Here is a 13,118-nt window from a genome sequence, read left to right on the forward strand (position 1 = left end):
AGCATAAGACAAGACAAGGAAAGGGTATATGAAGGTTGCCGTCTAGTTCACGACCTAACCAGGGGGAGGAAATGGCTGACCAAGTGATAGTAGACTATTTATTCCCACTATAGAGAGTCTAGAAAAGAGTAAAATGGATTGAAGTCAGCCTGAGAGTGCCAGGGGCAGTGGGCAAGAGAAGAAAGAAGGGCTAGGAGAGCAGAGGGGAAAGCAGTTTCAGTAGCGATGGTCGGTGGATTCTGGGAGGTTTTGATGGTCTAAGTCTTCAAATATAATCATATAGTTGTGGTATTTACTTACTATGTGTCAGACACTGTGTCAGTGCTTAGAACAGTGCCAGCGCTTAGAACAGTACTTTGCACATAGTAAGCGCTTAACAAATGTCATCATTATTATTACTAAGCACTGGGATTGATGCAAGGTTTTCAGGTTGGACATGGTCCATGTCCCACATGGGGCTCACCATCTAAGTAGGAGGGAGAACAGGTACTGAATCCCCATTTTGCAAATGAGGCAACTGAAGCAGTGTGGCCTAATGGACAGAATGTGGGCCTGAGAGTCAGAAGGACCTGGGTTCTAATCCCTGCTCCACCACTTGTCTGTTGTGTGACCTTGGGCAAGTGACTTAACTTCTCTGTGCCTCGATTCCCTCATCTGTAAAATGGGGATTAAGACTGTGAATCCTATGTGGGACAGGGTCTGTGTCCAACCTGACTATCTGACTACCCCCGCACTTAGAACAGAGCCTGGCACATAGTAAGCACTTAGCAAACATCACAATTATTATTACTGAAACTCAGAGATTGTGACTTGCGCAAGGTCACCCAGCAGGTATGTGGTAGCACTGAGATTAGAATCCAGGTCCTCTGTCTCACAGGCCCGTGTTCTTTTCACTAGGCCACACTACTTCTCCATCCCCAGACCTAAAGTCACTGGACAGTTAACGATGGTCCTGGCCCTTGGGAAGTGGGCATTCCAGTTTTGCGGGCCCAAGGAATCGCATCTATACTGACACAATAGAACACTGACCTGAACTCTCAGGATTTAAAACACATCTTCTCTGGGACCCACTGGGCTTGGGAGAGGGATCACAAGGGTCCCAGGACCACTGCTCATGGCAACAGATTCAGACTTGAGCTGGGTTAGACTTGACTTGGGCTCACCTGATAGCACCCCAAGATCACTGGGCTCACCTGATAGCACACCAAGATCACGGAAAGGGAAACAAAGAACCAGTGGTTTATTGATTCCTTCTCTGTGTACTGCAGCCAGCTTAGTGTGCTGTGTTGTGCCCATACTATTAGAGATGGAGCTAGATAAAATCACTCGTGCCTGGTGTGCCTTTAGGGAGATTTCTCACGATTCTTCTCTCCTAGGCTGTTGCTCCATTATCCTGATATTTCACCCACATTGACCCTAAACGCTTGGCAGTCACAAGGCAGCAAAAGGAAGGAACTAGGGAGAAACTTGAAAACGGGGGGCGGGGGGGATGAAAAGAACAGATGACAGCAGGAAGGAAGGTACAGTGAGAGGGACTGCAGTCAGAACTTATTTCCGAGGCCGACAAGAGGTTTGGGGCGAAGAAGTGGGTGGGGGAGGTCAAGCTAGAGGAGGGGGAGGGGAGAAGATAGAGAAGCATCTTTCTCCAGCGGCACGTGTTGGCAGTCCCTGCTGCTAACTGCCTCAGGCTCCTTCAATAACTTCTCTCATCTCCTGCCTCCCCCCAGGGTGGAAAAGGCAGGATTTTCATTTTGTTGGAAATGCACAGCCCAGCTTATTTTGCATTTTGGGGGGAGGAGGCAGGGAGAAGATGAGGGAAAGGTTTGGGGTTAAAAAAAAGAGGGGTGGGAAGAACAATATCTCCAGCTCAGGAAAGGGAGATTTGGGAGATGATGTTGAGAGGGCTGGGGGCAGTTTATGGAGGACAACTATATGCACTGGCAGCTAGACTTCCACCGTGAGATCCCAATTTTTTTGGGGAATCCAGCCGGTAGACTTACTTATAGAGGGAACAGCAATCTGTCAAGGGGACCGAGGAGGGTATGGATCTGGAGGAGGGTATTGATCTGGAGGCAGGCGCGCAGTCCGGGGACACAATGGGGATTTTTTTTTTCCTTGCTGTAAGGTAGCCAGCTGCCCCAAGGACCCCAAGAAAGGTGCTTATTGTCTCGCAGCCCCTCCAGCAGGGTTCACTTTGAAACTCCAAACCTTTCCTGGTTACTTCTGCGGGCCTCTCATTCTCATCATTTATAGGATAAACTGGACAACGTTTCCCCACTTTTGAGGGGTTGGCTCTTTCTCTCCTTGGCCTTGCCCTCTGACCCCTCCAGGGAGAAGGGACCCTTCCAATCTGCCTTTGGGCTCATTCATTCAAGTGTATTTACTGAGCACTTCCTGTGCGCAGAGCACTGTCCTGAGCATTTGGAAAGTTCAGTTCAGCAATAAAGAGAGACAATCCCTGCCCACACCAGGCTCATACTAGCTTCCCTCCATTCCTAGGACCCGGAGGGTCATCCCAAAGCAGTGAGGCTGGGAATGATAAACTGACCCTCAGTGGCCCCTAAGGGATGCTGCCCCTGTGATCCAGGGCTTGCCAGTTCGAGGCCCCTAGCAAAGCCGGACTGATGCTGATGCTATTTTTCACTTATCTCTCCTACCTTCCTTTTCACCCCCTTCTTCTCCCCCCTTTTGGTGTTCCATCCCTGGGTTGAACCCGGTGAAATGTCCATCTCCCTGGGCCCTCCTTCCTCCCCTCCGAGCCACGGCTAAAACCCGGAGAAGCGGAGTAGCCCCCGCCTTTCCCACGGCTCTGGGATAAGGGTCTTCACGATTGCAACTTTTGATCTCCGGGTTTTCAAGTTTCCTTCCCCCCCAGCCCCCCCAGCCCCCCCAGCTTCAGCTCTAACCGGGGGAATTATTGGTTTAACCCAGAGCCTGGAGATTATGCTCACGAACCGGCCTCCAGGTCAAACCCTGAACGGTGGTAACCCTAGGGAGAAGACAAAGAGGGTCACGGAGGTAAGATTCACTCCCCCTCCCCAGTCTGGGCCTCAGCAGACATGCAGGGGTTTGAAAGTCGGCAAGCACATCGAGCTGCCCCCCACCACCTTGGACCTAAATTGGGTTCTGGAAGAGGGTGGGGGACACCTCATGGCAGCATCTCCCTTCTTCCAGGAGGTCACATTTTGCTGCTGCAGAGCTGGGTGGGGTGCAGGAGGGTGGAGAGCCAGGGTTGGGCATGAAATGCAAGGGATCAGCTCACAGACCAGTCCAACCCCTTCCCTGGCTGGGAACGGGGGTCTCCGGGCGGGGAGGGCTGGATGGAAGGGGTGACTGGAAATGCAGAGATCCTGCCTAGTGCCCAACTCTGAGAATTGGGGAAATTTATTGCAGCTACAGTGAGTGTAAAAGGGGTGGGGGGCATGGATGTCCTGAGACGCCCTTAGACAAATCAGGATCCTTCTAAAGGCTGGAGCTGCACATTTACTTTTTTATTATTGTAATTTTAAATTTACCCAACTAATTTAAGTTGTCCTGAGGTTTTCCTCCAACTCAGGCTTAAAACAGGACAGAGAATGGAAAAGGGTAAACTGGGACATCATGGGGAGAAAGTCTCTTTCCTTAGGCTGCTCTTGATCCCCACCCCAAATTTCTAGACTGTGAGCCCGTTGTTGGGTAGGGATTGTCTCGCTTTGTTGCCAAATTGTACTTTCCAAGCGCTCAGTACAGTGCTCTGCACATAGTAAGTGCTCAATAAATACAAATGAATGAATGAATGTGTAAGTTGTTTTTTTCAAAAATTCCCTTCATGGGACTCCCCCCCCCCCCCCCCCCCCCCCCCCCCCCCCCCCCCGCCTTGGATGTAGAAAAGTGTGACCGCAGCAGGACAGGCGGTAAATCACACAATCATCTGACTCGGGATTTTAATCAAACAATTTGATTCATTTAGAAAAGCGAGTTGGAGTTTGTTTTTAAGGAGGAATTTTCCCATGAAGGGAATTTGGCCAAACTTTGAAAAACTGAGAGGTGAAATGAGGTGGTGGAGGTTCCATTGTGTAGGTTAGTGAGTTTAGGATAGAGGAGCTATTGTTTTCCATCTTGTAATAAGATGTTGGGCTATTTTGCTGTCAAGTCTTTTCTGATCATCAATAAACAGAATCAGCTAAAAAGAGGAACCACGATTTACACAATGCGACTTTTCTTTAGACAACTTTTATTATGGAGTGAATTGTTATTTCGGGACTAAAAGTTTTATTATACCTTTAAAACAATAAATGTGTGAATTTATCTAAAACCCCCTTTCATACACTTGAGTCATTTTTATTCGACTGTTGTGACTTCACTAGGAACAATTAGCCCCACTTCTTGCTTTTACGTGTTTTCCTGAAAGCTTTCTCTTGTGTTTAGCTTTAAATGGGACATATCTTAGGGTTTAAAAAAAACTCACTTGACAAAATACTGTAGAAAAAATATAACATAAAGATTTTCTTAGAGCTGAGTTAAAATCATGCATAGAGGATCCTTTCTTTAACAATTCAGCATTTCAAAAATTGTTTAAAAAAGGAAACCAGAGGAAAATATATGTAAAAATACTAAAAACAAATCAGGAAACAGCAAAGTTTGATTAAATGGTGCCACAAATGGTGCCACTGTCTGGGTAGTTTGAAGCCTGCCTTGTTGAAGGTGTGACACTACTCCATACTGTAGGGACTGATTCAATATTCATATCATGTGTGGGGAGTTTACTGAGCTGAATCCCTTTTGCTATTAAATGGAGTAAAGATGAAATTGACCTCACCTTTTCATTTGTGTACATTGATTAGAAATAAAACCAATATTATTTGTAAGCTAGCAATCATTCCTAGCGATAAATGCTAAGGAAGAGCTTCAGCACTAGTATGTATGATAGATGAAACTGTTATAACTAAATCCTGAAATGATAGTTTGTTCCCTGGCATGTTGGTGATGTAGTTACACTTGAGCATTATTAATTTTTAGAGTTATGTGTTAAAAAAAACAAAGTGGCTTCATCTTTGTTGTACTTTGATTTTAGAAATTTATGTGGCATTAAAAATATCCTAGGTATATGTGGACATGTAAAGATAAAAATTAATTTCTTGGGTATTGAAAGGTAAATTCAGTTCCTTAATGCATTTATATTAACTGAGTGTTCAAACTCTGGAACTCAAACCTCTCAGAAAGGGGGTGAAAGTGCTTTACAAATGGTGAATTTAGGGGGCAGTATTATAATGCTTGAAAAGCATTTTTCTTTTGCAAGTATTGTCATGTGGGGCTTTTATTTCTAGTCTCTCAAGTGAATACAAAGCTGAGTAGTGAATAAGGAGTAAGTGGTCTGTCACCCAAACGAATGCAAAATGAAGTATTTGTCTAACTTTGCAGCAAAACTTTTAAGGGATGGGTTAAGACATGTCCTGTCCTTTTCTTGTGGTAACCTAATGCTCTAATTAACTCTAAAGTACTAGGAAATTACTATTTCAGATGATGAGAACCCCTTGTTTTATGTTTCTTGTATTTGCTCTGTGGTTTTGTATTGACATTTCACAGCCTTTAGTTGCAAAGTGTTTACTATGTTTTCCTTATCTTAACTTTTTGTTTATAGAATCTGTTGTTTCAGTTAAAGGTGGCTGTGATAGTTTTCTTTTGAAGAATTGCTTGCAAAATATTTGAAATCATCACAGAGAGACATTAGCCACAGAGTTCATTCTTGTAACTGTAAGGGAAGCAATTTTGGGTAATGATGATGAAGCTGATTAAATCACTTCTTTACTAAAGTAACTTTTATGTGTAGCAACAGCAATTAAAACATTTCAGTGATTTTCTTGATCATTTAAACCTTCTCATAAAGTGTCTATTTACAAGGTAAGGCAACTACCTAGTGCTAAGGTGCACTGCAACCTAGCCTCTTTAAAACCATGAATATTAGTTCTTTGCAACTGGCTTATAAACAGAGTATGGAAGGTAAAACTCTAGTGACCACAGAGAACCACAAACAGAATAGGATTTAATTTCAGAGTGGTTAAAGGCATGTAGAAACTACCTTATTAGAGTTTTGTGATAGTTTCAACCTCTAATTAAGATTTGGAGAGCACTTAGAGCAGCACTAGGAAGGTAATTAATGATTGGATAATCATACCCATGAGGAAAAGTTATAATGTAACCTCCTAGGAGAGAAAATTAGGCCAATTAAGAAAGGGTAGGTGTCTCATAAAATCCTGCATGGGACTTACACAATGTTGGGGGAACAATAAAAATGAGTGAATGGTAGGTAAAAGGATTTAGGATTATTTAGTCCTGTGAAGAAAAAAGGAAAAGACTAAGGTGTGACCAAAAAAGATTTTCAGTGAAGAAGTTCATTAGTTTAAAGTGTTTTATTTTGAAACTGATGGGATGATGTTGTTTTTTCCCCCTCCCCTATCAAAAAAGAAAAAACAAGTTTGGAATGTAAACCCACCTTACTCTGTAAATTTTAAGTCATTTTTTCTCAGATGATCTCTGGAGGTTTCTTCTAGCCCTTTTGATTGTAGGAACTAATATTAATTCATTGAGTTCCATTTCAGTGTTAGCTCTTTTCTTCATTAACCATAAATATTTATGATTGGCATTAAAAAATTTTCCTGTGAATTTGAAGCACACAGAAAAAGGGGAAAGCCCAATTGTTATTTCTTGACTTTATACCTGTCTGCTTTGAAGGGAGTAAATAGAATTGATCTTGATAAAATATAACTCCTTTAAGTTTTTTCTAGTTTCTAAATTGCCATTTTGAGAATTATTCATGTTATTCTCTCCCATGATTAAATTCTGTTGAAATGGATTTCAGATGCTGATGAATTACAGGACAGAAGAGAATGAGATGGGGAAGACATTTCAGCAACTAGCTGGGTGAATTATGTAGAAGGATCAGACAACTGGTTGGAACTGGAAATGTCATGGAATGGCTAGACTGAATGGGTGGACAAACTTCTTTCCAATAATGAGACCCAAGTGAATTCAAGTTCAAGCGGCTGAATCAAGGGAAAGGGGGAAAAGAGTATGACTCAATACAACAAATAGGGCCCTGGGAACCTACATCACTCCATAGAACCTAAGTGGGGTTTGAGGTTGCCCAACTTTGAGAGATCCAAAGAAGACTGAGTACTTATGGCTGATTAAAATCAATTGCATTTACTGAGCACTTACTGTGTGCAGAGCACTATCCTAAGTGCTTGGGAGAGTACAATAAAAAATAAGTGCTTTAATATTCATGTAGTTGGGAAGGTAAAAGTTGTAACTCTTTTTGTTCATCTCATAATTTTTAGGTGTATTTTCAAAGGCTATGGCTTGTGGCCACAAGAAATTGTTGTCCACCTTAACCAAAAGGTTCTTCAAGGGCCTGTTGGAAATTTGTGCTTGCCATGACATTTCTGGAATTGCTTTGGTGTGGAGAAAGGGGCACTGCAATTGATATACTTTGTCATTTTGCTTCTTAAAGAATTAGGAATTTAACCAGTGCAAAACTGGGTGTTGCAGAATTCTGTCTTTGACAGTGGTACGGAAGGAGATGTAGGAAAATTGTATGTCGACTGCCCTCCTAGACATCTATTTTCAAAGAGTAGGATCAATCTATCAATGGCATTTATTGAGCACTTACTGTGTGCAGAGCGCTGAACTAAGCTCTTGGGAGAGTATGCTATAACAGTTGATAGATGCCTTCTCTGCCCATAAGCTTGATGCACTACTTAACATCTTTAACTTTTTTAGAATTATTATTATCAGTAGTAGTCATAGTATCACTTACTGAGCTCCTATATGGTGCAAGGCACTGTACTAGGTGCCTGTAAAATAAGAATAAAAAGATGACATGCACATTTCCTGTCTCAAGGAGCTTACTCTCCAACAGAGGGGATAAACAAAAATATTTATAACTAGAGAAGGCAAAAATCAGTAAAGCAGGTGTATATACATAAGTCCTAAGGGAGGTGTAAATAAGTTCATAAGTGCTGGAGTTTGCTGAAGGGGGGTGATAAGGTTCAAGGTCCTAGGAAATTAATCTGGAAAGATTTGGAGGAAGTGGTGAGATTTTACGAGGGTTTTGTGGGTGGGGAGAGCTGTGGTTTGATCAGTCAATCCATCAGTGGTATTTATTGTGTGCTTACTGTGTGTCCAGCATTAAGCTAGGTTCTTGGTAGAATACAACACAGTAGATTTAGTAGACACATTTCTTGCATAGAAGGGGTTTATAGTCTAGAGATGGGGGGAAATGTCTGATGTGAGGGAGGGAGTTCCAAGTCAAGTGGACAGTAATGAAGGGTATTGAGAGAGTGAGGTCCACAGAGTAAGCACTCAGTTAATACAGTTGATTGAGGAAAAACTAGAAGATTGGCCTGAGAGGAGAGAGGACATCTAGGTGGGGAATAGCGGGTGGAGTGAGCAGATAATAATGTTGGTATTTGTTAAGCGCTTACTATGTGCAGAGCACTGTACTAAGCACTGGGGTAGATACAGGGACATCAGGTTGTCCCACGTGGGCCTCACAATCATAATCCCCATTTTACAGATGAGGTAACTGAGGCACAGAGAAGTTAAGTGACTTGCCCACAGTCACACAGATAGGTAAGATGGAGTCAGCTGGTAAGAGCCTTAAAGCAAGGGAAGCAGCATGGCCTTGGGGATAGAGCGTGGGCCTGGGAGTCAGAAGGAACTGGGTTCTAATCCTGGCTCTACCACTTGTCTGATGTGTGACCTTGGGCAAGTCACTTCTCTTTGCTGTGCCTCAGTTGTATCATCTGTAAAATGGGGATTGACTGTGAGCCCCATGTGGGACAGGGACTGTATCCAACCTGATTAGATTGTACCTACCCCAGTGCTTAGAACAGTGCTTGACACATATTAAGCACCTTAAATGCCATTATTATTATTGTTTTGTGAAGTTTGATGCAAAGAGACTTTGGGGGAAAAAGTGGAAGATTCTGAGAACAGGAGAGATGTCGGCTTAGTTCAGATAGATGATCTGTGTAACAGAATGCAGTTCAAATTGGAGGGCAGAGAGACTGATGTGGGAGACGAGCACAGAGGCTAATGCACTGGTCTAGCTGTGTGGCAAGACCGGAGCGCATACCAGAGAGCAGGGATGATACCGAGGTTATCGATTTCTGGGGTGGGGAGGATAATGGAGATGTAGACTGAGATGAGTAAGTTAGGGGAAGGAGTGGGTTTAGAGGCAAGGATGAGTTCTGTTGTGGTCATATTGAGTTTAAGGGGTTGGAAGGAAATCCTAGTGAAGATGTCCTGGAGGTAAGAGGAAATGTCAGGGCTAAAGAGATATATTTGGTATCATCTGCAAAGAGGTGGGAGCTGAAACCACATGAGTAGATGAGCTTCCCTCTGAGACCCCATTATAGATCAGGTGTCTGACTATAATTCAACTCTTCTTAAACGTTGGAATATCCCTAGATTTCCCCTCTAATTAAAAATCTGTTACAGGCTATTTGTCAATTTACCCATATTTCCTAGATGTATGCATTACTGGGTAGCAACTTTCTAAGGCTGACTAAAGGTTTAAAAAATCAGGAGGCATTATTTTCCAGACTGATACCTGACTGTATAATAATTAGCCCAATTTTTCCCTACTACATGATTGGAGGACAAGACTGTTTACACCCATGAAGATCTCCGTGGGGGAACAGGACAGAGAAACAGCACACCAGTTTAACCACTGTACCAAACTTTAAATAAAAATCTCCCAGCTAGGAGATTTATAGGTTGTTTCCAAAATTGTAATCTCTAACATCAGAACTTCTGTTGAATGCCTTCTGGAGCACAAAAATCTCCAGAACTGCTGTGGCTGAGAAGTGGCTATTCCTTCAATTAGGCAGAACAGGTGTGGCTGTACAACCCCAAAGTGACAAAGGCCCCTCTTCTTGGATGTTAACAGCTGCCTGTCTTCACAACAACTCAGCCCTGTATAGGCTCCTGAACATTTCACTCTTTGCTCTTGGGGACCCTGAGTCCTGCATGCAATTCATTGGTCAATTGAACCACTATATTAAACAGTTATAGTTGCTAACAAACTCCTATATCCCTTAACTTCTCTGATCTCAAAATGCCCCCTTGATCTCTTTGCTCTCATCAGCCCAATCCTGTCTTTCATTCCCAGTACCCCCTCCACCCCCTTCCGTTCAACCCTTCCCCACCCCTCATGCCATCTCCTACCCCTTCCCTACCCTACCCCATCCCTTTTTGGCACTGATGCCTCACTTCACCTCCCCAGTGGTGGCCCCCATCAGCTCACTTCCATTGTCCTATCCAATCTCCTCCTCACCCTTCATGCTATCCCTTACCCCCATTCCTCCCCCAACATCTTCAACCAAGTTTGGCCTGTGGAAACCCACTCCATTTTGGGAAAGCTTCCCTTCATCCTTGACCTGTTCTTGACCAGCTACTGCTCCCATTGCCTTCACTGAAACCTGTCTCTCCCCAGATGACAGTGTCTTCCCTGCCACTATTGCTGGGGAAGTGGGGGGGTGTGAGTTCATCTTCTCCCATTCCACAAGACTCACTTGGACAGGGGAGGTGTCAGCTTCCTTTTGCTCCCCAATGCTGCTTTCACACCATTCCACCTCCCCCATCCATCTCTTTCCCTTCCTCTGAAGCTCATATCATCTGCCGCTACCACTCTTGCGACGTAGCCTAGTGGAAAGAGCAGGGGCCTGGGAGTCAAAGGACCTAGGTTCCAATCCCAGCTCTGCCATTTATCTTTTAGATGATTTGGGGCAAGTTGCTTAAATCTCTGCCTCAGTTTCCGCATCTGTAAAATGAGACACAGTACATCTATCCTCTTTCTTACTTAGACTGTAGTCCCCTGATTTGGGACAAGGACTGTGTTCAACCTGATTATTTCAGTACTCGGCACACAGTAAATTCTTAATATATGATACTACTAATGATGCTTCCTCAATTTATCCTAATGCTGGATAGTGCTCTTTGGGTAATGTGACTGGGTGTCCCCCTCTAAGTTGGACAGTCACAAATTTTTTAGGGTTCTGTACTGCACCCCCAAAATATTTTGGAAGGAACTGTTGCGATCTGTACTTTTGGCTGGGTGGAAGAAGAGTCTGATGGCCCTAAGCAGTTACTGCTGAGAACAGAGAAGTGAAGGCTTCTTTCATACAGAGACCATGTCTAATTCCCACCTGGGTAGTCTTAATTAGTGCTTAGTACAGTGTTACGCACAGAGCTAGCATTTAATATGTCGAGTAGCATTTAATACTACTTCAGTCCTTCTCTTCCTGTGCAGTAACAGGAGCCATCCCTGTTGGAGTGGCAACTTCCTGGAGATTTCTTGGAGATTAGCCACTCAGACATTATTATCATCCAGCATTCAAAAGCCTCGAGAGACAGCCAGTGGGATGGTGGCTGTGCTGACTGAACCCTGGCAGGGCATTTTGGGAGCCACCTGATACATGGAAGCAGAGGAAGTAACATGGCGTAGTGGATAGAGCATGGGCCTGGGAGTCAGAAGGCCATGGGTTCTAATCACAGCTCTGCTACTTGTTTGCTGTGTGCCCTTGAGCAAGTCACTTCACTTCTCTGTGCCTCAGTTACCTCATCTGTAAAATGGGGATTAAGACTGTGAACCCCATGCAGGACAGGGACTATGTCAAACCCAATTTGTATCCACCCTAGTGCTTAGTATGATGCCTGGCACATAGTAAGGGCTTAACAAATACGATCATAATAAGAATAATAATTATTTTTACATAGGAGTCTTAAGTGGCCAGAACTTGGGAGAAAATGTGTGTGCTGAGTGACCTTCCACAACTTCAGGGAGTGCTTAGCTATGCAATCTGAAACCTTCATCTAAATGAGTAGATCCATAACCCAAATCTTTGAATTTATGCATTTTCTTCTGGAGATACAAAGGCCTTTCATATTTACTTTGTCTTTCTACAAGCTCTGGGGGAAAAGGTGGAGCAGATGGTAATGAAATCATAGAATCAGAGAGCTGGATGAGTGTTTAGATCAATCAGTCAGTGATATTTTTCGAGAACTTACTGTGTCAAGAGCAGTGCTTAAGAGAGTACAGTACAATAGAGTTGATAGACATGATTCTTGCCCACAGAGAGCTTACAAGTCTGGTGGAGGGAGACAGACATTAAAATGATTACAGATAGGAAAACAGTAAAGAATAAGAATATGTACTTAAGTGCTGAGGGTCTGCATTTGGGGTGAATATTATATACTTAAGGGGTACAAATCTGAGTGTGTAGGCAAGACAGAGGGGTAGTGTCTAGGGGTAATGAAGGCTTAGGTAAGCAAGACCTTCTACAGGAGGTATGATTTTAGAATGGCTTTGAAGGTGTGGAGAGTGGGGGACTGTTGGGTGAGAAAAAGTTCCAGACCAGGAGGGGGACACAGGTAAGTGATCAGAAGTGAGATAGATGAGATTGAGATGTAGTGATTTAGGTTGACCTTAGAGGAGTGAGTTTGTGGATTGGGTGTAGTAGAACAAGCTAATGTAGGTGGGGAAAAAGCTGATTGAGTACTTTAAAGCCCATGCTAAAGAGTTTCTGTTTGATGTGGAGATGGATGGGTAACCCCTAGAGGTTTTTGAGAGGTGGGGAGATGTGGTCTGAATTGATTTTTAAGAAAAATGATCAGTGAAGAATGGATTGTGCAAATAAATTCCATATCCACTCATATGTATAAATTTCCACTGTATAAATTTCCAATATCCCAACCCTGCCACAATTCTTGAGTAGGAAAAGAAATATTATTTTTGTAAGCATTGCTAGTGGCCTGTGCTTGGGTAGGAACATTGCCAAGATCCACACCTTCCTCTCCATCCACGCTACCACGTTAGTACAATCACTTGTTCTATCCTGACAGGATTACTGCATCAGCCTCTTTTCTGACCTCCCAAACTCCTGCCTCTCCCCACATCAGTCTATACTTCACTCTGCTGCCCAGTTTATCTTTCTACAGAAATGTTCAGGGTTTGTTACCGCTCCCCACCCCACCCTCAAAAATCTCCAGTGGTTGCCTATAAACCTCTGTAAAACTCCCCACTATTGGCTTTAAAGTTCTCCATCACCTTACCCCTTCTTACCTCACCTCCCTTC

General features: G+C 43.5%; 1 protein-coding gene across 3 annotated transcripts in view; it reads left to right on the top strand.

Annotated features, from left to right (window-relative positions):
- Window positions 1-2,911: 2,911 nt before the first annotated feature.
- Window positions 2,912-13,118, top strand: part of GREB1 (growth regulating estrogen receptor binding 1) — a 161,471-nt gene continuing 151,264 nt past the window's right edge. For 2 of the 3 annotated variants that reach the window (XM_039912395.1, XM_039912398.1), the window contains exon 1: window positions 2,957-3,018. Coding sequence is in view for 1 of the 3 variants with exons in the window: in XM_029074341.2 (XP_028930174.1) it covers window positions 2,944-3,018 (75 nt within the window). In the remaining 2 variants the exon portion in view is untranslated. Of the gene's footprint in view, window positions 3,019-13,118 lie in introns of all 3 variants that reach the window. The other variant, XM_029074341.2, reaches the window with a different exon arrangement.

This window comes from Ornithorhynchus anatinus, chromosome 1 (assembly GCF_004115215.2).
Source record: "Ornithorhynchus anatinus isolate Pmale09 chromosome 1, mOrnAna1.pri.v4, whole genome shotgun sequence".
Taxonomy (NCBI): Eukaryota; Metazoa; Chordata; class Mammalia; order Monotremata; family Ornithorhynchidae; genus Ornithorhynchus; species Ornithorhynchus anatinus.